This window comes from Dunckerocampus dactyliophorus, chromosome 1 (genome assembly GCF_027744805.1).
Source record: "Dunckerocampus dactyliophorus isolate RoL2022-P2 chromosome 1, RoL_Ddac_1.1, whole genome shotgun sequence".
Classification (NCBI taxonomy): Eukaryota; Metazoa; Chordata; class Actinopteri; order Syngnathiformes; family Syngnathidae; genus Dunckerocampus; species Dunckerocampus dactyliophorus.
This window is the reverse complement of record NC_072819.1, coordinates 46,986,664-47,009,399: the sequence shown is the minus strand read 5'-3', so window position 1 is coordinate 47,009,399 and position 22,736 is coordinate 46,986,664. Positions and strand designations below refer to the sequence as shown.

General features: G+C 40.9%; 1 protein-coding gene across 1 annotated transcript; it reads right to left on the bottom strand.

Annotated features, from left to right (window-relative positions):
* Window positions 1-587: 587 nt before the first annotated feature.
* On the bottom strand, window positions 588-9,890 carry ndfip2 (Nedd4 family interacting protein 2). Its single transcript, XM_054794658.1, has 8 exons — window positions 9,696-9,890; window positions 8,126-8,336; window positions 7,697-7,827; window positions 7,515-7,602; window positions 5,012-5,136; window positions 4,856-4,922; window positions 1,867-1,974; window positions 588-1,789 (listed from the first exon to the last, which is right to left on the bottom strand). Exons 1-7 carry the CDS (start codon window positions 9,720-9,722, stop codon window positions 1,871-1,873), a joined length of 753 nt encoding a protein of 250 aa, XP_054650633.1. The 5' UTR covers window positions 9,723-9,890; the 3' UTR covers window positions 588-1,789; window positions 1,867-1,870.
* Window positions 9,891-22,736: the final 12,846 nt, after the last annotated feature.

Below are 22,736 nucleotides of genomic sequence, written 5' to 3'. Positions count from 1 at the left end.
CGTATGTAGGAGGTCGTAAACAGGTTTTTATGCTGTAACTACAAAAATGTCATTTATAGAATCCTACTTTGTGAAAATGCACTTATCACAGTCAGGTCTGAAACCAGGTAACCGTGATAAACAAAGGATTACTGTATTTCAGACATACTGTAGTTGCAAATGGTGATTCATGGAAAACGGATTGATTTGATTTCATAAAATGAAATAACCCTATTTTTTTTTTTTTTTTACACGTTTAGCATCCATGCTAATTTTGTATTTTAATTTTCTGTTGGGGACAAAAAAAAAAATTGCATTTTTTTTTAAATTTTATTGTCATTTTTCAATACATCAGTTAATTCCAGTTACAGTAAATGACCGTTACATTATTTTCTACAGCAACAACAGAACTGTCACTTTATATTTTTGTTCTTTGCACTGGTTCATGGCTTTGTAAATAAATCGTGGGCTTCTGATATCCCTGCTACTCATTCAAGCACGTAAATCATGCAGCAAATTCGATGAAAAAGGCTGGGGGGTAAGAAAAAAAAGTTTGGCAATACTTAACAGTCACAGTTCCGTAATGAAAGAAGACAGAAGTCAATGTGAAAAGCAAAAAGTGCAAAGAAATTGAAAAAAAAAAAAAACAACACAGTATTTTGCATGATTAAGAATTCCAGTCAAAACATGGAAAGCTGTTGCCTTTTTTTTTTTTTTTTTTTTAAACCTCTCAACCACCACATCAAGTTAAGCAGATTCACAAATTATACTGTACAGAAGTTCAAAGTGCATATATTATGAATTGGTATCAAGCTGGTATTTACATTTAATTTCAGGTTGACATACACACTTTGGCCAGTTCACACCAACTCACACCGCCTGTGCGCCGATCACACTGAACAACAGCCCTAACCCTATCTAGCAAATATTACCAGTTGATGTCATTTGAGATGCTCCCATCGACACAAAACACTTCCATGAAAAGAATGGAAGGAAATTTAAATATAGTTACAAAAACACAGAGAAATATCTGCGTTAATGCATGGCCAGTCACATTTTTACGTCATTGTATTGCCCAAAGTTTGCATTGGATCTCAATCCTCATCACAGGACTTCATAATCCATAATTATGATTGTAAGTAATTCCAAATAACTACATTGCATAGCACTAAAAAGGCTGCATTTTGCATTCGTCCATATCTAACAAGGGGATACGTTTTTGCTCGTTAGACCAACAAGATTCCACTGTGGCCAGAGCTGATGGTTACATTTCTGTTTCTATTTGATTCCACCTAAAACATGTGCAGCAGTGTCCGTAGCCTTCCTCCAATGAAAATGTCTGGCTGCTGCTGCATAGGACAGAAAAATTCAGAAATGGAACGTCTCGACTGTTTGGCTCAGACATGCTAAAACGCTATTTTGTTCACGCCAAGGATCTGGTAGTAATTCAATAGGCTGTTGCCTAAAAGATGTATGCACACTCATAAACTGCCTAAAAGTCTATTACATGAAATATAAGACGTTATTAAGTATGCAGGTGGTCACACTGCAACACCCTGATTGAAGTAAGACTTGATCCGAATGAATCACCCGTTAGCCAATGATCTTGGCCAACGGGCACAACACACCTTGGCTATGAGCAGAAAATCTAAATGCTTCTATTTGCCATGCATTACAACAATACTTCTCTCTCTACATTTACTCTTCACTGCCCTTCTTTCTCCTCTCTTCACTGCAGCAATGGCCCTGGCAGGTCATTCGAGGGTGGGGGTGACGGTGATGGGGAACGGAATGGCGATCGCGTGAAACACTGTGGAGAATCACAAACGTGTTCAGGGCCTATAGCAGGCGTTTTACTACTGCCGTACTCACCCGATTTTTCCCTACCTTGTTAGTACAGGAAGAAGAGGCGTGTTCTGTGTGAGGTGGCCATGTTCTCGGACATGTTGCGGACCTTTAAGTAGTTGACAAAACCTCTGAAGAACAGGAGCAGACCTGCAAAAGAAGGAAGTGGCCAAGTTACGAACAAAACGGGAGGTAGAAACCAGAAGATTGGCAGGTCCATCCTCGCTCTCTCCACCCAGTCACTGCCGTTGTGTCCCTGGGCAAGACACTTCAACCAGCCCGCCTCCAGTGCTGCCCGCACTGGTGTATGAATGTGAATGAATGTTTGGTGGTGGTTGGAGGGGCCGTAGGCACGAGTTGGCAGGCCAGCTGTGGATACAGATGTAGATTACCACCACCAGTATGTAACTAAGGAATTCACGAATAATGGGTTAACTTCATTGTGAAGCACTTTGGGAACCTTGAAAAGCACTAGAATGTCTAATCCATTATTATTACTGTTATTAATACTACAATTAGGGTTGACAAGGTACGGAACTTTTTTTTTTAAGGCATACGTGTGAAATTAAGAACTGGGGGCCCATGGAAAATAGCAGAGTTGTCACGCCTCGGGGACCTAATCAAACAAAGTGCTTACTACAGCGATCGGCGTAATTAGGCGATTCCTTCGGTATGAGCTACTTCTGTGGCATTTTAATTTTAAAAGTGGAAACAATATTGTATATAGCACGAAATTCACAACCATTCTTAATAAGGTTGCCAGATTCAGACCTAAAGTCAAAATAATTTAACCAGGGATGTCCCAATCCACATTTTTGGGCTTTTCGATATATATATAGTCTTGCCAATCCTTTTTTTCTTTTTAATAAGCTTTTGTTACAATTTGTTTAATTGAATGTGGTTATGAAAATAGCTCTTCAAAGCATTAAAAATAATGCAAAGTACTGAATTTACTTTTTTATTGCACAACATGACCAGGACCCCTAATCCAATAAAAAAAAAAGTTTTTTGTAAATGTCCTTCCAATAAAAAGATAATGGGTGTGCAAAATACTTTTAGGGTAGGACTAATCACCATTTGACATGGTTATAGATCAATTTGTGGTATGATTTACAATATATGACATTTTTTTTAACCAACTCTCTTCTCTTCAATAGTAATTTATTGACGGTCCCTCGTATAAACAACCAGCATTAGAGCAGCACTACCTGTCAGTGGCGAAGCCAGAAATTTTTCACTGGGGTGGCCAATGTGAGACCATTGCTCACACGGGGATGGCAATACGTGGATACCTGAAATGTCTAGATGGCCAGTGGGGTGGTCGGACAGTGACCAAGGGTGGCCACGGCCACCACGTAGCTCCGCCACTGCTTCCCGTGCGAGCTCCCTGCACAATAACAAAGCAGTGAGGGCAAACTACCGCTGTAGCTACAGTGCCGAATGTCCAACGTGAAACTAACTTCACCACGGTACACCGCGGACATGTCGCCATGGTGGTGTTGCGTTTTCTTCTTCTTGCGGGTGGCGCGAGTCGAGTGGCAATCAGCCGCACCTACAGTGTTGGAGTGTGGCCCAGAGTCACGGACGTTATACGGCAACCAGATTGGCCCGATCTCGTCGCAGAAGCCGATATTATCCGATCTTCAAAAATCAGCAGCCGATACCAATCGTGAAGATCGAATCGGGACATCCCTAAATTTAACTTTATGTGACTAAAAACGGCAGTACTTTAAGTACTACACCCTGTCTGTACAAAATAACACCTTAAAGAGGCATAAGACAGTCAAAGGTGGTCCTTTTAACTCCAGTAAAGCATGCTGGGAATTGCATAATCTGCCAATTCCACAGCTGCAAACTCTTCCGGGTTACACATCTCGTGGATTGTGATGTTCTTGTGTTGATATAAAATACGGACATTGACAGAATGACGAAGAGGCAGTCACTTTATTGAAACCACGCCAAAACAACAATAGTCGTATATCCGCAGACTAAAAAAAAAATGTACGTCCACATAAAAGACACATTCACCAGCTGTCATGCGCATTTTGTCCCAACTTGAAAACCCAACCACAGGGGTGCATTATATCGTATGGTCCAAACCCGGCACTGCGCGCGGGGAACCAAGATAAATATGTGTGTAGGCTGCTTACTTATCTATTCGTCAGTGCTAATGAGACATTTTCTCAAAATCTGACCATACTAACTACTACTTTTCAGCCTGGATTATTGGGGGCATGTCCTGTCATGTTTCCAACTTCAAACGAGCATCTGTGTGTGTGCACTGATGATGCATATAAGTGTGCTTCATTCACCAATTATGTTGGTTAAAAAGGACAAAAGGGTTTTAAGGTTTTTAATACTTCCAATATACAAGTGTTGAAAATTTTAGGATAAATAATAAAAAAAAGATACAAATTTGGGGGGTGGGGTGGAGAGTAATGTGCAGTTCAGGCCCGATTCAAAATTAGGCTTTGAGTTTTGGGCCCCTGTGCGATTGAGTTTGACACACCTGCCCTTAAGGGGTCATAATAAGAAAAAATGCATAAAATGATCAGGGAAAAAAAGCACTGAACAAAAAAAGTCCAGATAAACTATTGTGAGATCCTGAGAAACTTCAGGAGATGATTTGGAGTTTTTCAAGGACCTCAGGATCTCACAATCGTTTCCACCATGTCCCCTTAGAGCAGGCGTGTTCCTCTGAGGGCCACGTTCATAAAAAATGAAGGATTTTGTACAATAAAAGATGCTAAAACCAATCCAGTGCCGGTCGGTCTGAACAAACCAAAACCTTAGCTTTGTCTTAATATTCGTAACAAAGCAGTTTAAGTGTAATACTTAATATATCTCATTAGTAATCAATGTTTTTATTTTTACAAGCTGCCGAGGGCCAATAAAAACAAGCTGAGGGCCAAAAATGGCCCACAGGCTGCACTTTGAAAACTCCTGCCTTAGGGGCTCCGTAGCAGAGGAAATGTTTTAGGGAAGCAAAAAAATATAGAATTGTCATCTTAGTTCAATTTGCAGAACTCACCGAGCAGCAGGAAGATCCACCAGAGCCAATACTGGCCATTGAAGTAGCCAGTGAAATAGTCAGAGAACTGAAAAGAACGAAAATCATATTTTAATGACTTAAGAAATGTTTTTTAAACTGGGCAGTAATCTCAATAAAGCCCTGACATGCACACACCCGGACAATGAGAATCCACTTGATGAGGGAGAGGCCGAAGCCACAGATGGCACCATAGCGTCCTGCGATGGTGTTGGTCAAACAGAAGGACAGGCAGAAGCCGATCCAGTTAAACAGGAAGGCCACTAGAGGGAGACAAAATACAAAGAAAACATGCCTCTAGTTTGTTTTGAACCACTAACATGAACTTGTATTTTGTTCTATGGGTCATTCCACGTCATTTCAACCAATGGAGGGGACATTTGCCTACCGCACCCCCTCAGAATAAATTATCGCAAGACGTTTGACTATTTAAGAAGACTAATCTTAAACTAATCACTTGGCATGCTTGGCCTTTTGGTGCCAAGCGATTGACCCTTAAAATCCAAATGAGAAATGTCAACATCATCTTGTATTGCAATGTTTAGAGGCACAAAAAGAAATGTTTGCAAATATTTGCTCAGTGTGTGTTGATCAGTTTATAGTCACCTTAATTACTCTCTGTTCCCAGGGTTTTGACACCTTTTTTTATAAAGTGCGTTTCGATGCTTCTGTCTCAGCTTTGAAAATGTGTTGTTGCTCTAAACCCTTTAAACGAGATGAGCGGTCCAGTGATTACATTACAGAGTGTCCATCATGACAGAAGATAGTCTCTCCTGCACAGTTGGGACAAAATTAGGATGACCCTGTCATAAGACAAAATGATCACATGTTATTTCAAATTTGCCCAAAGGGGATGTAGACTTGGTTTGGAGGAGTGGAGTATCTGCAGCTGACCTAACTTCCAATCCAGATGTAACAGTGCGTTATCATCACATTGAGGTTTATTTACAAAGATATGAAGATGACTGGAGACAATGCTGTGATCCTTTTTCCAGTCACCGGAAACCTGCCAGGGGTAAATTCTTTGATTAAACCTTATTTCTATTATCTTTTTCATAACTTGTCAGAACAAATAAAGGTCAGCTAATGCAACATACTGACTAGACGAAACCTCATAATTGAACCAATGGACAAGATGGAGGCAAGATCCAGCTCTACTATGAGCATAGAAATCATCACAATAATGTCGATAGGCCAACGTAAAAATGTCATTCAGTCTTGTCACTTGTCTTGAGTCTATATTTGCCATTTTGTTTCAGGGGAATTGTCAATGTCATCATAGTGTTATGCCTGTATCCAAATCAAGGCTAAAGCTAGGTTCAAGCTGCAAAATGAGGGAAACTAAATTGTTTGAGTGTTACATAATTTCTGTGCTGTTGTCAGGGTACAGTAAACGGAGCACAGTGGTCCTTCGCTCTATCGCGGTTCACCTTTCACGGATTCTTTTCGTGCTTCCTTTTTTCTTTTTTCAATTAGAGCGTATGAACGCTGTCACAGACCAAGCCTGGCCCTTTAAGAACTGCATTGTGGGAAGTTGAGTGTCTCTCTCTTCCTTCTCTCGTCTGTCTGCACCACCCATTGTTTTCTGCGTCCTGATTGGCTGTAGACCATTGTCAATCTATCTCCTTTGTGCCGCCTCGCCATGTCTCTTGTGTCATCGCTAGCTTGCTTGCTTGCTAGCTTGTAAATGAATCTTTGGTGCGTCTGCAGCAATGTTTTAACAAGGATACAAAAACGCTACAGTATAGCGGAACGGCGCCAGGACGAAAAAGCGTGAGTGACTTGATCATTAAGGTTGATCATTCCAATCAAACAAAGTTTTGAACTTTTTTGACAGTGTTTAAACGAGAGAAATGTGAGGAAATGTTATTGCCTGTCTGGGAAAAGTATATCAAGTGTATGGTGTGGGGTTTTACAGCCTTAAAACATATATAATAATTGTTAAAAAAAAAAAAAAAAAAAAAAAAAAAAATTGGCTACATCGCAGATTTCACTTATTGCGGGCTATTTTGGGAACCTACGGTATCTATCCCCTGCGATAAATGAGGAGCGAACACTGTACATACGAACACGTTGTGATTTTTCTCTGCAATAAGAAAAAACACCCTCCTAATTTCTTCGCATTACATCCTAGAGGTACCAAAGAACATATGCAAATCTTGAAAAAAATCAGTTCAGGGAGACTGATTTCTAATCTTGACTAACTTTGTAAATATTGACAATATTGTAAATCTTTGAATCTTTGAATTAAAAACTACCCCTAGGACCAAAGTTTGGTTTAATAGTTAGGGAGAAAATAAGGATTATATTTAAAGATAAAGATAAACGAGTGTGGCCGCATGGTTGCCAACGGCAACACAAAATATTCAATCCTTAATTACTCCCTTAATAATTGGACTTCTGTAAAGGTTCTTTTTTATTCTTGGCATGTGTGGCATAGAGACTATTTTATGTGAATAAGAGCAAAATCTGAAGGTTTGTTGTTGCACCCATTGGTTGATTTGACATGAAATGGCCCCTATAACTATTACCAGGCATTAATTGATGAAAATGAGTAAAAAAAAAAAGCCGTAAATGGACAACAAACATGCCTCATGACACTGGCATGTGGTTACAACTCAGCTACCATCTTTTTACTTACTGAAAAAGGCCAGCATAAATATTCCATCATTCCCAACTCTCAGTTGATCAGCATCGCTGAAATCATCTCTGGGAAGGAATTCATCATCCTGTTGGTGAGACATGCAAAAATAATAATGAAAAAACACACGCATAAAAATTAACACCTGTTAGCACCCGATGCATGCAAATGCATCTCCTCACCCGTGACATCACTTCCACAGTGGAAGCAGCCATGGCGGCAGCTTTGGCCTTTTCCGCTTCATCATATGTGGGCAGTGAGGTGGCCACGCTGTAGGGCGGGGGCACTGGGAAGTCACTTTGGAAACTGGTTTCTGTGGAGAATTAGTGGAGAGGAGTGATTGAGCTACACAGAAAAATCTGTGGTGACACTGTCATGGAAAGCAGCACACAGTCTCGCGGCATTTAAACCACAAACTATCACAAGACTTGCTATTTTTATATGCGTAAATACAACGTGGGAATAAAGACTGGGGGACTGCTGTGGATGAAACTAAATTGCAAGTATCTGTTGAAGAGATTCTAGTCTGCCTCCCAATTACTGACAAAGTAGCCTTTAGCAAGGCACTTTACCTTTAGAAGACAACATGGTGCTGTTTATTAAATACACACCAGGAGCAGCTGCGGTTGCACCCACATCAATGGAGGCATAAGGAGGTGGCGGCGCGTCTGCACCCCCTGATCCCAAAACCTCAGCTGGCGGAGGGGCATGCAGAACACTGCTCTCTGCTTGGTTTTGGTCCTGTGATGTTCCGGCCTGTGAGGCGGAGCATGACGGCTGCTCGCTGACAGATGCCTCGGGGGAGTCATCCTCATTGTGCAGCTGGAAGAGAAGACAAGAGGGTGCCATGATAACGCCATCCACAAGGGTATCCTCGAGCATGGCGCACACAAAGGCAGTGATTCACTTTCATCTGTCTTCACAAAAAACTAATTTGCCTCCCTTGCATTTGTCTTTATCGACACCTGATAAGCAACAACAGTACAGCAAGATAACAGCTGCTATAAAAAATGAACTTCTGAATAATTACATAATATAATAATATGTCAAAACACAGGTTTATGTCACTTCAGATGATGCCATCATATAATTTGCAAAATAATTTGGAGCAGTTACAATGAATACCACCACCTAACAGATCCATTCGTGGTGGTCCACATTTTGGGAAACACTGATAATGGTTTTATCTAAAGTGGCAAACCCCACTGGGAAATGATCCGTTTGACAACACCAAACTACAGTGCACATGGGAGCTCATCTAAAGACACGTCCATCAGAAGCCACAATGAGAAGCATGGAAATTAATTTCACTTATCACTGACACTTCAAAGTGTGTCCATGATTACGTAATAAATCCTGGCAGCATTGTCACGAGCCTTCTTCTGGGAACAAATGTACCAAGGCATCATGTGGGCAGTGATTGAAACATGCAAGTATCTATTGTGTTAGTTGAATACGGTTACGCCTGTTTGTTGAAGAGCCACCGCTCATGCCTCGACGTTGTACTGTTGGTGCTGTCGCCGTTTACGTTTCAGATTATGCCTTTGCTGTATTTTGAGAACCATGGGAGCATTGTTGAAATAATCTGACACTTTGCCCTTTCAAGTGACATGTTTGGTGGGTAAGGGTGTGCGATACTGCAAATTATGGTACTCTGCCGATACCAGGTAAATACAGGTCCAGTAGTGTTGATACCAATATTTTACTTGAAGTTTATCATGATCATTGAATGATTTTCACTTTTTTTGCCAACAAATATTATCGCGCAAGTATCGATCTGATACTGATACTACCAATATTTGTATCGTTCCGCCCACCCCACTGGTTGTCTGCATAATCTCTACTCGTTTTGTTTGTCGGCGTATGGCATTCAATATTTTCCCCAAAGAAATCATCCACAGCTTAACTAATTTCGGCATGTAAACAAGAAAAATGCTACTGATGCTAATAGTTCTGCTCGCTAAAGTTAGCCTAGCATATGCGGAAGTGTTCGCCTTACACGTTGTAATAAACTCGCGTTATTGGCATTCGAGAAAACGGACTTTCGCATGGAGGTTAATGAAAACATGAAATATAAAGTGTTCCAGTTATATGGTAAACAATGTTGGCAGGGCATTGTTAGCTGTGAATTGTAGGTAGGCCAACCATCATAGTGTTTGTGTCTTAGCCGTCAATACTTACCACTTGGTATCGGCTAGCTGGGTCCATTCCGAATAGATTTAACTGGCGAGCAAGCCAGCCAAGAAACGATAAAAACCTATCCGGTTGTTTTCAGACAATAAATAGCTGCGTGTCTAACAAACGCTAAAACGAGTGTAAAGGGCCGCTGGGTTAATGGCTGCAGTTCACGGAACACTCGCGTCGTTGCTGCTAAAAATGTTGACAAGATTAATTTCAAAGTTATGCACTTCCGTCTCAGAATTACAAAATATATGAAAACGTGACGTCCAATACTCGCGTTATTTTCAAATACTTAAAATGTATTAACATTAAACACTGGAATTGATCTATATAGTAGAAAAACGCGTTATGGTTTAACAGTGTAAATAGTTTACTTTGTATAACGTTTTGTTTTGTGGGTAATTTATTTTGAAGTGTGAGTGCCGCATTTCCGGCACTGATCTCAGTCCTCCCACTTTCGGAACATTGAGCAATTGGACGAACGCTATGACGCAAATACACAGAAGATTGATGAATGTTTAACGCAGGGGATCCGTAAAGGAGGGGGGAAGTGAAAGTGAGGACGATTTTTATATCTGGTTGTAATTTTGTAAAAAGATATAGTCAGAAAATAATTAAAACAATCTCTTGTAGTTGGTGGTACAGAGCTTCCATATTGACTGGCCACCCCCCATACATACATAGATACATGAAATGGTTTGGTCCACCACTACCTTCACCTTACTTCACAACTGCAGTAAACAAAATAATCCTCGGGCTACAAATGGCCCAAGGGCTGCACTTTGGACACCAAATCAAAACACAAATAGTGGTTTATATCAGAAAAGAGGCAAAAATGTTGATCACTGTCAAAACTGATGTGTGTCAGTACCTTGTTTTGCCAAAAACACAAATGTAATATGTCTGCTTTCATGGATGACTAAGGAAATTAAAGAATGTTCACATTGGAGAGGCTGAATTCAGTTTTTTTTTTCATTTTTACATAAAAAAAAGATTAATCGAATACCAAAATAGTTGTTGATGGCTAATCCATTAATCGTTGATTCGTTGATTAATTGTTGCCACTCTAGAACAGAGATCACTTTTATTTACAGGAACGACCAGAGACATCTCTAGTTTAGGACCGTGCCAGAATTTTTTCTGAAAGAGTAGTAAATAATAATACAATAAAAATGTGTTGCAATTAGGACTGTCAAAAATAACACATAAACGGCGGTAACTAATTAATTCATGATGTCATATTTTTTGTGTAATTAATGCATGCCCATTTTTAGACTTGTGTGGTTGTCACGGCGTGGCATGGTGGTATCGCCAGCGAAGACCCCAGGATGCAGAGACGAGACCCAGGTGCAGGTAAAATATATATTTAATCATCGTTGCAGTGCAGCAATAAAATGGAAAATAACAAAACTGACACTCACTTTTGGAGGAGGGTCACGAGTTGCACCATCTCTGACCCGACCAACCGGAACTACAGGGGGCCTCAGACATGGTGCCAGGACCGGCTTGAAACGGCGGTCACCGGGAGGTCGTCTCAAGCACCTGCCAGGTGCAGAAGTAGGTCTCCACTAGGTCGTCGTGTGGTCCGTGCATCCAGTCACAGCGTGGCATGGTTGTATTGCCGGCAACGACCCCAGGATGTAGAGACGAGACTCAAGACCTGAGGAATAAAATCGGAAATAACAAAACTGACACGCAGGCAGAAGCACAGAGCATGGCGGCGGTATCTTTCAGCTTGATTTAAATTTTCATTTCATTTGGAGCTGTTAATACATACAAATACAAATCAACCTGTCCTGTCATTTATCTTTCTTTTAGTAAAATACAGTAAAAATGGAAAGATTTCAGTGATAATTGCAAATGGTGATTCATCATGACTAATTTGTTTAAAAACTGATTAATCTGATGAAAATGTTTAATAATTTGACAGCCCGAGTTTGAACACATCGATTAGTTGCAGCTCTAATAACACTGCCCATCTTGCCATTGTTTTCTCAGGACAAAAGAAGTTTCCAAGCTAATAAGTCAAGAACATAGTGGTATCTCACTGAGTTGACTGACTGGAAAAGACCGCCCCAAGCATTTCGGCAGAGAATTTCACATCATCCACTCAATCCTGCTGAACTATAAAAGATGATGCCGGATGGGACAGCCAGTGACTATGCAGAAGCATAATCCATGACATCTGAATAAGAAGAAATCCTTCTTCATAGTACAGGCCTCTGCTCTCATGTTCAACCTTTTCTCCCTCTTTAACACACTAAAAATACAGTTTTTTATTGCCAAACATCAGTATAAATCACTGGTGACTGCTGCAAATTTCACATCAGCAAAAGGAGACTTTTGTCTTCACCTCATCCTGAAGTCTTTCCTCCATCATGTGCTCCTGCCTGCGGGGTCATCTTTGCTCAGCACTGCCGTGGATGGGTTCATAATGGCCTCTTGGTACTTTTATGAATACAAGTAATTGATTTGCAAGGACAAACAGAGACTAAATAGATACAATGCAATGTTCTGCATATACAGTCATGGAAAACATTATTAGACCACCCTTGTTTCTTCAGTTTATTGATCCATTTTAATGCCCGGTACAACTAAAGGTAAGTTTTTTTGGACGAATATAATGATGACAACAAATAGAGCTCATAAGAGTTTCATTTAAGAGCTGAACTGCCATGGTTTTCTTCATAATAACCAAAATCACTTAAGATCCTACATGAAAGCTATAGCACTGGACTGGCAAAAAAATTGAACTCTTATGAGTTATTTTTGTCGCCATTGTTATATTTGTCCAAACAAAGGTACCTTTAGTTGCATCTGGCATTAAAATGAAGACGAAACTGAAGAAACAAGGGTGGTCTAATCATTTTTACCATGACAGTATGTATAATCCAAGACTTGTGGTGTTCAATTAAATCCAAGAGACAAAAAGACAAATGAGATGTATTCCATTGTAACCTTCATGTTCAAATAAACTAAACTAAACCAAACCAAACCAAACCAAACCAAAGTGATGTAATGTGGACGGATAGATTTAAGTTACACACTGAAGTATGCAAGTACTGTAAGTACACCTAAATGCTAGTGTGATTCTCACATTGATAAATGCTGTATGTTTTAAGGTCTTCCCTAAAGGCAGTTAGTAGGAAAAATAGAACGAAGGAGCCAAAAAAGCTTGTCAGTTCTTAACAGTGTATATTATTTACACCTGTTTGATATTGTACTATAGAAAGGAGGCAAGGCAAGGCAAGTTTATTTATAGAGCACGAAGTGCTTTACAGGAAAAAACATAAAATCATTACAAAAAAATCCATAAATCATTACATAAAACAAGCCAAAGTCTTTACGTAAATGACCCAGCAACTAAGCGGAACTGTGTTCCTCCTCACAACATGGCGGGGGTGAAGTCGCTATAAAACATCATGCCAAAGAATCCGAACTATCTCCTTAATTCATGCTACCACATGTGTGGGATCATTTATTTTCCTTGCTCCTCTCGAGCTTACAACCTGACAGAGCAAAATGCACATCGCTCAACCGGAAAAACAAGGGTCCCTCAACCATAAGGGCCCAGGTGAAACTGCAACTCACATGAAGTTCCGATGGGTGAATTATGTCCAACATGCGCCACAACATACTAAAAAGGATAAATCAGATCGCTATAATGTACGACCCACACAACCCCCCCGGTCCGCGGAGATTTGTGAGAACACGAGCCGGGCCGTGGGTCCAAAAAGGTTTGGGACCACTGGTTTATAAACAATTTAAGTCTAAATCTGACAGAAAAAAGGTGTAGAAAATAGTAATGTCCAGCAGAGGGCAGAAGAGACTAGATTATAATTTTGAGAAACCTTTTTCACACAGATTGTACATGACAGTCACAATTATGCTATACCAATGATCTCAGAAGTGTGAGGCAGGCCTCCTCTGGTGCAGCAGCTTGAGCAGCCTAAAGACAATCATATTCCTAAAATCTGCTAAGAAAACTTCTGTTTCTGTTTAAGGCAACATGAATTGATTTGTTGTTCCCATGGTGAGCAGAAAACACAAAATAGGCCACAACAATATTCCTCGTTGAGCATGCTCTTTTATTTTCTCACACATGACTTCCAAAGAAGCTAATACCTGCCTCAGCTGTGCTGTTCAAAATAAAAAAGTGCATTGAAGCTAAACGTTTAACATATTCTTTCATAAATTCCATTTGGGCCCCTTTGTGTCTGGCAATATTAATTCAAGATTCAAGATTCAAGAGATTCAAGAGAGTTTTATTGTCATGTGCATGGTAAAACAGCAGTTATACCATGCAATGAAAATCTTATTCTGTTCATTCTCCCAAGAAAAGAAAGAAAACACAAGAAAGAATAAGAACATAAGAAACATAAACACATATACATAAATACCAAGAAATTAAGCAACAACAACAGAAGAGACATTAATACAAGTAAATAATACAAATAAATAAATAAATAAATAAAGTGCTATGAGTGTGTGTTGCGTGTGGCGTGTCTGAGTGCTTCATTGAGAAGCCTGATGGCCTGTGGGTAAAAGCTGTTTGCCAGCCTTGTGGTCCTGGACTTCAAACTCCTGTAGCGTCTGCCTGACGGTAGGAGTGTGAATAATGAGTGTTGTGGATGTGTGCTGTCCTTGATGAGGTTGTGTGTTCTGCGTAGGACTCTAGATGTATAAATGTCTTGCAGTGAGGGGAGGGCTGCCCCAACAATGTTCTGTGAGGTCTTGATCACCCGCTGGAGTGCCTTCCTATCACGTGTTGTACAGTTACCGTACCAAACAGTGATGGAGGCGGTAAGGACACTTTCGATGGTGCATCTGTAGAAGCAACTCAGGATTGTGGTGGACATGCCAAATTTCCTCAGTCTTCTCAGGAAGTACAGTCTCCTTTGGGACTTCTTCAGAATTTGTTGGGTGTTGTGAGACCAGGTGAGGTCCTCGCTGATGTGTGTGCCAAGGAACTTGAAGGTTTTCACCCTCTCCACCTCAGTCTCACCAATAAACAGGGGTCTATGCGGCTCCTTTTCCCTTGTTCTTGGGTCGATGATCATCTCTTTAGTCTTATCTGTATTGAGAAGGAGATTGTTATCACGACACCAAGCTATGAGGTCCGCCACCTCTCTTCTGTATGATGTTTCAACACCACCAGTGATCAGTCCGATGACTGTAGTGTCATCCGCAAATTTAATGATGCTGGTGTTGTTCTGGGAGGCCACGCAATCGTAGGTGAAGAGCGTGTAGAGGAGTGGACTCAGCACACACCCCTGTGGGGTCCCAGTGCTCACAATTCTTGAGCTGGATGTGCGATTGTGGACTCTGACTGACTGGGGTCTGCCTGTGAGAAAGTTAAACACCCAGTTACAGAGGGAGGGAGACAGGCCAAGTGTGAGGAGCTTATCTGTGAGTTTGTGGGGGCTGACTGTATTAAAAGCAGAGCTATAGTCTATAAATAGCATTCTGACGTATGTGTCCTGGCCCTGTAGGTGAGAAAGGGCTGTGTGGATGGCAGTGTTGACTGCATCATCCGTGGACCGGTTCTGGCGATATGCAAACTGTAGAGGGTCCACAGTTGCCGCCGGGATGCTCTTTTTGATGTGGGTCATGACTAATCTTTCAAAGCACTTCATAACAATAGGAGTGAGCGCTATAGGGCGATAGTCATTCAAGCAGGTCACGTTGCTCTTCTTGGGTACGGGCACTATGGTGGTGGACTTAAAGCAGGTCGGTACAGATGCTTGTGCAAGCGATGTCTGGGCCTGCTGCTTTTCGTGGGTTTGTTTTGTTTAGAACCCTGCGCACATCAGCTGATGTCACCATGAGAGGTGCGTCCTGTGTGCTCCCCAGGTTCAGCCACCCTCTCTGCTCATCAGAAGTTTGGGTGTCAAAGCGGGCATAGAACTCGTTCAGCTCATCTGGAAGTGTGGTTTGGGTTGTCGATAGTCTGTGATGTGCTGGAGCCCCGCCCACATGCGCCGAGGGTCTGAGGTGGAATAGTAGCCCTCCAGCTTCTGTCTGTACTGTCTTTTGGCCTCTCGTATGGACCTCCTCAGGTCATATCTGGCCTTTTTGTAGTCATCAGCGGTGCCCATGACAAATGCAGTCGAACGAGCACGTAGCTTAGCCCTTACATCACAGTTCATTTTGCCACCTTAACACACTTGTGTACATCCAGACACCTGTAGTGGCACTTTCTTTTAACTGACGTGGTTTAGCAAATCATATAAGCGTTCTCTCCAGGGACCGAGACAGATGTGCAACGCGCCATGCGGAGAGATGCTGTCATGTTCGGTTCAACATGACACTAATCATGTTTGTATGTTGTTGCTGATCAGATCAAAGGCAATCTTTGTGTTCAAGTTTAATTTTTCTCCAGTTTCTGCAAGCTAAAGTGTTCTATTAGTTGTTTCTAGGGCACGCATGGAGGGTCAAGCAGAGACTTTGCAAACAGCACTTTAAATGTTTAATGGTTGCTTCTTTGAGAAAATCTAATCATCTCGCAGCAAAAAGTTTTAGAAAATTCACATTCAAGACTGCCAGCTGATAGCAGGAAGTGGCTACATCTTACAAAATAAAAGGCTAATGAGGAGGGAAGAATACGCCGATATTATATAGCTGCTGTTGTGTATCACAGTTCATAAAACAGTGAGACATCATCAAAAAGCACATAGAAAAGTCAACAAATTCCCCCTGGTCCCCGAGACTGGCGTTTGATGCTGAAACACTTTCTTTCCCTCGCTGCCCCGCCTACCCGCTCCCATGCTCCCGCCGTCGTTCGCCGTGCTGCTGATGAATTAAAAGAAAGTATGTCAGTTGGCAGGCAGGCAGGGGAGGAAGGAGGAAGACATCAGAAAGAATTCATTCAGTGAGTTTCCCCAACATGGGCCGAGTCTCCGCCGCTTTACTCATTTTCAGGGCTTGCAGGCGGTTATTTGGGTCAGCTATTAAGGGCAGCCGTGTTCACCCCGCCACTTTCAACCAGGGTTGACAAAAACAGGACAGATACAATGATTAGCTGTTTCTTATTCCTGTACTGGTATTCAGAGCATCTGAGCTTTCGTGTCCGTGAGGTGCTTTGTTTTTAACGAGAGGCACCCGACACTTACACTGCGTACGAGCTGCTGTTGCTATGCGACTCTGCTCTGAGTAAAACACCACTAAAGCTTGACGGCAACACAGTTCTTTCAGCAGACACATAGAACCTCAGAATTTTTGCATGTGAATCTTGGCCGAAATGTATTTTGCAAGCCTGAGCACTATCTTTTTTTGTGGCCCATGTGCACGTCTTCACCACGTGTGGTCTTGTGATGTTCAGTCAGGTGGATTATGGATAATCCTTCTGACAGACGACATAGAACAGACAAACGGTTAAAGACTGATAAAAGGCATAACCTATTTGCAGTAGTGTTTTAAAGAATAGGGTTCGATATTGTTTACATTCTGTCTTACAGTATTCGATACTGGCGACAAGACGGTACTTTTGAAAGGGTGCCGTTGCTTACCTTGCCTGAAGTGGTACCGGTACATCTTGTCTAAGGCTGCAACTATCATTGATTCATCGATTAATTGTTGCAGCTTTAATTTAGTCTAAAAGGGATGCGTTTTTTATTTTTACATTTTTTATTTTTTTTTTTTTTACAAATTTTATGCAAGTTGAAGAGAATAGTAATTTAAATACTTCAGTAATGTACAGTAGGGATGTCCCTACTGATCAGCTGCCGATCCGCTGTATTTTGAAGATTGGATAAAATCGGAGTCCAGCACGTGATCGGGCCGATCCGATAACGTTCGGAACGCTGGGCCACAGTGACCTCAACTGAGGCAAGTGAGGCCTGCGGTTGTTTGGATGTTGTTGTGGAGTCTTTTGTGACCTCTTGGATGATTTGTCGCTCTTAGGGTCAATTTAGTCGGCTGGCCACTCCTGGCAGGGTTCACCACTGCTCCATGTTTTTGCCATTTGTGGATAATGGCTCTCATTGTGGTTTGCTGGAGTCCCAAAGCTTTAGAAATGGCTTTATAACCTTTTCCAGACTGATAGATCTCAATTACTTTTGCTTAAACCGAACTGTTGTCCCTCGCAATATTACGATTTGATTATCACTCCCTGGTCATATCCGTTTTTTTCAGAAATTAATTAATAAATTATCCTTGTTTCGTGGTATACAATGGTTAATTATTAGTTAAAACATATTGAAATGCAAGTGATATGTAGTATTCTGGTCACTAGGTGGCAGTAATGACATAAAAACATTGAGCCATTACCTTACATTGCATTACCCTACATTACATTACCTTAACACTGCATGAACTCATGAAGTCAGCCACGGCATGTCCAACATTATAGAGTGAAAAAAGGTTCTCCTCCCATTCCGTCTGGAAGTGGTAAGTTGTTACCTTCTTAAGTTTAGAAGAAATAAATTTGAGGCTAACCTGTTATCTCACTATAGTTTACTAGTTTATTAGCTCGCGAGCTTGCTAGCTAGTGGCCGTCTCAAGTCCCTGCAGCATAAGAAATTGTCAACAATGAATAATAGGAATATAAAGGTGATTGTAGGGGTGTTATTTCATGTCTAGAGGCGTCTAATAATGTTAAAAAACGTATTTAGAAGGTCGTAAACAGGTTTTCTATTCTGTAACTCCAAAAATATTCCAACATGGAATTCTATATCGCGGAAATTCCTTTACTGCGGTCAGGTCTGGAACCAACAAATCGCTTTAAACAAGGGTTTACAGCAGTCCCTCGTTTATTTCGTTTCATTGGGTCCAGACCCGATCGTGAGAAGTGAATTTCTGAGAAGTAGGATTTCTCATTTATAAACTGAATATTTTCCCAAGATTATAGAAAACCTGTTTACGACCTTTGAAATACGTTTTTTTTACATTATTAGAGGCCTCCAGATGTGAAATAACACCCCTACAGTCACCTTTTACACTCGTACTACCTTAAAAGGTAGACACAATAAGAGTAAATAATTTATTAGTTTTTTAAAATTTGTAAGAGAGTGAACCTGCAAAATTAAATTCCAACAGAAATGTGGCAAGGGATGACTGTAGATGTGAAATGGGTTTTAAATTGTATTCATTATGGCCTTAAAGTTGTGAAAAGTCTTACATTTGACTTGAAACTGTAGAGAGCCTGTGTACGCATCCCTTCTTATGAAGCATCCATCCATCCATTTTCTATGCCGCTTATCCTCACTAGGGTCGCGGGCATGCTGGAGCCTATCAGGGTATATGGGGTACATCCTGGACTGGACGCCAGTCAATCGCAGGGCACATTTAGACAAACAACCATTCACTCTCACATTCATACCTATGGACAATTTAGAGTCGCCAATTAGCCAAACATGCATGGAGGACCAAACATGCAAACTCCACACAGAGATGCCCAACAGAGATTCGAACCCAGATCTTCCCGATCTCCTGACTGCGTGGCTAACATGCTAACCACTGGGCCTCTTTGGAAGCATATTCATGTGATTTTCTCTTCTCTATCTCTGATTAGCTCAGGCCAAAGGTAAAATGTCAAAACCTGCCAATAATAGTAATATCATTTAAAGTGCCGGGAATAACCACTGATTTTTGAATTGTTATCATTCTGCAACCATTTTCACACTTTCAATGTTGTTTAATGCCACAATGCAAAGCTCTGTCTTGAAAACCACCTTTATCTCCAAATGATGGGCCAAGCTCTGAACTTTCAACTCCACTAAAGACATACACTAGCACACCCTTTACTTTACTTATCAAGCTGTGCAAAGTCATAGTCTCCAATAGTTGATTTGAGGATGAACACTGCAATATATCCCTTTTTATAAATTATACAGGGAGGGAATACTAAAAATCATTCACTCATGCCTTAAGGGACCATAGAGACAAGGAGAATTGGAAATGCCAAAGTTGGCATTTTCTGCACTCGTTCCTATGCATAAATTGTGTGTGTGTTTTTTTTTTTTTTTACATGCAAAAAGGCAGATGACTGTGTCCTTTAAAGGGATTTTGTCAGGTAGACGTGATTTATACAAATACAGTACAGGACATCCCCAACTATTATGAATGCCACATCTTGAATAACAGATAGACCTGTGCCTCTTTTTTTTCCACAGAGACATCTTGACTTATGATGGCAAAGGTGTCACGAATAATGAAGTCGGTAATGGTTCACTTTCGATAAGTGTCGAAGTACAATACCTGCTAAGAACATCTTTTTCCTGAAACCACGTGTCAAATCGGCTGCTTTGGAAAAGGTTGTTGCTGACAGTAGGACATAATAATTTGATTCATTGCCTCTTTTCCTTTCTTCAAACCTGTTTTTTACATGTTGTATTTCTACGCTCCGTGATACGTGTGCTTAATGACGGGGCCACAAGACCTGCTAGCACTTTAAGATGATTAAATGCAATATTTTATTCATCATCACTACCACAACACTATGTAGTAATTTGACCTCAAAGTAACAACTTCAAAATCATTTCGATGATGCTGGTGGTTGCTGGCCTGTAATTAGAAAAGCAAGTCTGGTGTTGCTATGGCAACACCGGACCACATTGGTGGACCGACCTGGACACCTCACATGTGTTAGCTACCAAGCAATGGGCCTCATTCAACAATATCTTCCTCAGAGTCTTAGATTTTCACGTAAGCGGTTCTTAAGCAGGTTCTTAAGAAAACTCAACACCAGATTCATCTACGAGTTCTAAAAACACAGAATTGTTCACAGCTGTGTTCTTAAATTGATGAATCCCATCTCCTCGTAAACTGAAAGCGCGTGCAAGGTCAGCTGAATTAACATGTGATTAGCATAGGTAACAGCCCATCAACGCCCATAAAAGGGCATGCGGCTGCAAGGTCGTGAGCAGACGCAGATTTCAAAATGCCGAAAGCAAAAGGTACTGGAACACCACCCTTCATAGCGACGTTGTACAGTAACTTGATTAATGTTGAAGTGTTGGTGGATTTAATTCATTTTAAAATGAAAGGTGATCTGTAAATACCCCAAAAAATTGTATTTTAATTAGCTGCACGACAGCGTACTACACAACCAATGTGTCGACATGTCTGTGCTGAAATGTGCTTAAAAGTACTCCTAGTGGCTAGTCGTGAGTGTTTGTAGGATTTGTTCCTACCTAAGACTAAATCCTAGATAAGAAAATACAGTAAATTCCAGTGTATAAACTGCACCCACTAAATTTCGACAAAAAAACAGATATGTACATAAGAATATAAGTTGTACATATCCAAGTCCGCGAGGGCCGCGCAGCTCTTTATTTGACAGGAGCCAATCAGGAGCTTGTCAACCCATTGGAAATTGCAGGAGGTCATTACTCAATATAACAGTCTGACTCACGATGTCATCTTACAAAGAACACTAAACTCATCAAACCACAACTTAACACGCAAAAGGTATATACCTAATAAATATACAAATATGTACCAGTATGAGTTTAGAATGAAAATAACAATTTTAAAGTTTTCCCATTTTGTCTGAGCAAAGCATTTCATTGGAGGCATAGAAAATGGATGGATGGATGGATGGATGGCACTGCCAGAGGAGCCCAGAGGGAGGCTGATGTCATTGCAGCATCCCGGCAGGCACCAATGAACGTATTGCTCAGATGCAATGCATTATGGGAAAATTTTAAGGTATACCTTTTGAGTGTTCAGTTGCTGTGTGATGAGTTTAGTGTTCTTTGTAAGATGACACCATGAGTGAGACTGTTATATTGTTATATTGTTTCTCTATAATGACCTCCTGCAATTTCCAATAGGTTGACAAGCTTGTCATGAGTGCACTGATAGCTCATGATTGGTTCCTGCGAAAGAAATAGCTACCGTTTCCTCACTGACTCGAGAGCAACACAGTATTTAAACAATTAGGAGTAGTTCTGAAGTAAAAGAGATGTCACGAGATTAGAACTTTGTCATAAATTAGCCGCACCGTTGTCTAAGCTGCAGGGTTCAAAGTTTAAGAAAAAAGTAGCGGCTTATACACGGGAGATTACGGTATTCATAAATGCCACAATCTTCATAAGAACTTTGTAAGCAGAATTTAGGAAGAAATTAGTTCTTAAGAACACTTCAAGAGGCCCATTATTCCTAACATTTTCATTTTCACAGCATACTGAAATAACAAGGCAAGGTTTACAAGTCCATTGATCAGGCTAGTCTTTGTTATGGAATAAATGCATGTTTACCACAGCTTGTAGGTATCCACCAAAGCGGCTAGAAAGTCAGTTGTGATCCCATGGTGAGTCCTGGGGCAAAATAAAAATAAGATTGATAGTTAAATTAAACAGATTAAGTGAAAATGTGCTGCTGTGTGCAGCAGGATTTGAAAATAGTCCTCTGGAGGCCCCTTGATGACTCTGACCTCCTTCTAATGGCCTAATTATAAACACTAGCAGTCCTCTTGTTCAACACTTACTTTTTACCGCCATCGCATCGGTCCCTCTGTTGATTTTCCTTTTGAATATGTGTCTGTGAGGGAGTACATCTGCTGCACAGAAAGAAGGTTCGAGGGTCGAATCTTGGACCAGATTGTTCTGTGTGGACCTTGTGCTGGCCTGGGTTTTCTGCAGGTGTGTTGGCTTCTTACCACAGCAGGCGTGAATGTGAGTGAATGGTTATATATGACTCGTGATTGACCGGTGACCAGTCGATGCACCACTTTGCCACAGTCAGATGGGATTAGAGCTGCAACTAATGATTATTATCGAATTTGGCCCTAGATAGATGAAATTAGTACGAACCAAAGACAAATGGTGGTTTGGTCCGCAACATACCAGAAAAGAGGCAAAAATATTGATCCCTGTTTCCCAAAGTCAAAGCTGAAGTGTGTCTATCTTGTTTTGCCTAAAACACAAACGACAGTAGGTCTGCTTGACTAAGGAAATTAAAACATTTTCACATTTGAAAGGCTGAAATAAGAGGATATTTACATTTCTAAAAAGAAATAAAATAAATCAAATGGTTGTAAATTCATTAGATCATCGATTAATCATTGATTAATTGTTGCAGCTCTAGCTGTGAGAGACG

Bases quoted from the DNA above. Each gene is read 5' to 3' on its own strand.
- ndfip2 (XM_054794658.1), bottom strand. From the start codon at position 9,722: ATGGACCCAGCTAGCCGATACCAAGTG. The intron at 7,603-7,696 runs GTGAGGAGATGC...TCTCACCAACAG, and splicing joins CTGTGGAAGTGATGTCACGG to GATGATGAATTCCTTCCCAG. The intron at 4,923-5,011 runs GTGTGTGCATGT...CGTTCTTTTCAG, and splicing joins AGTGGATTCTCATTGTCCGG to TTCTCTGACTATTTCACTGG.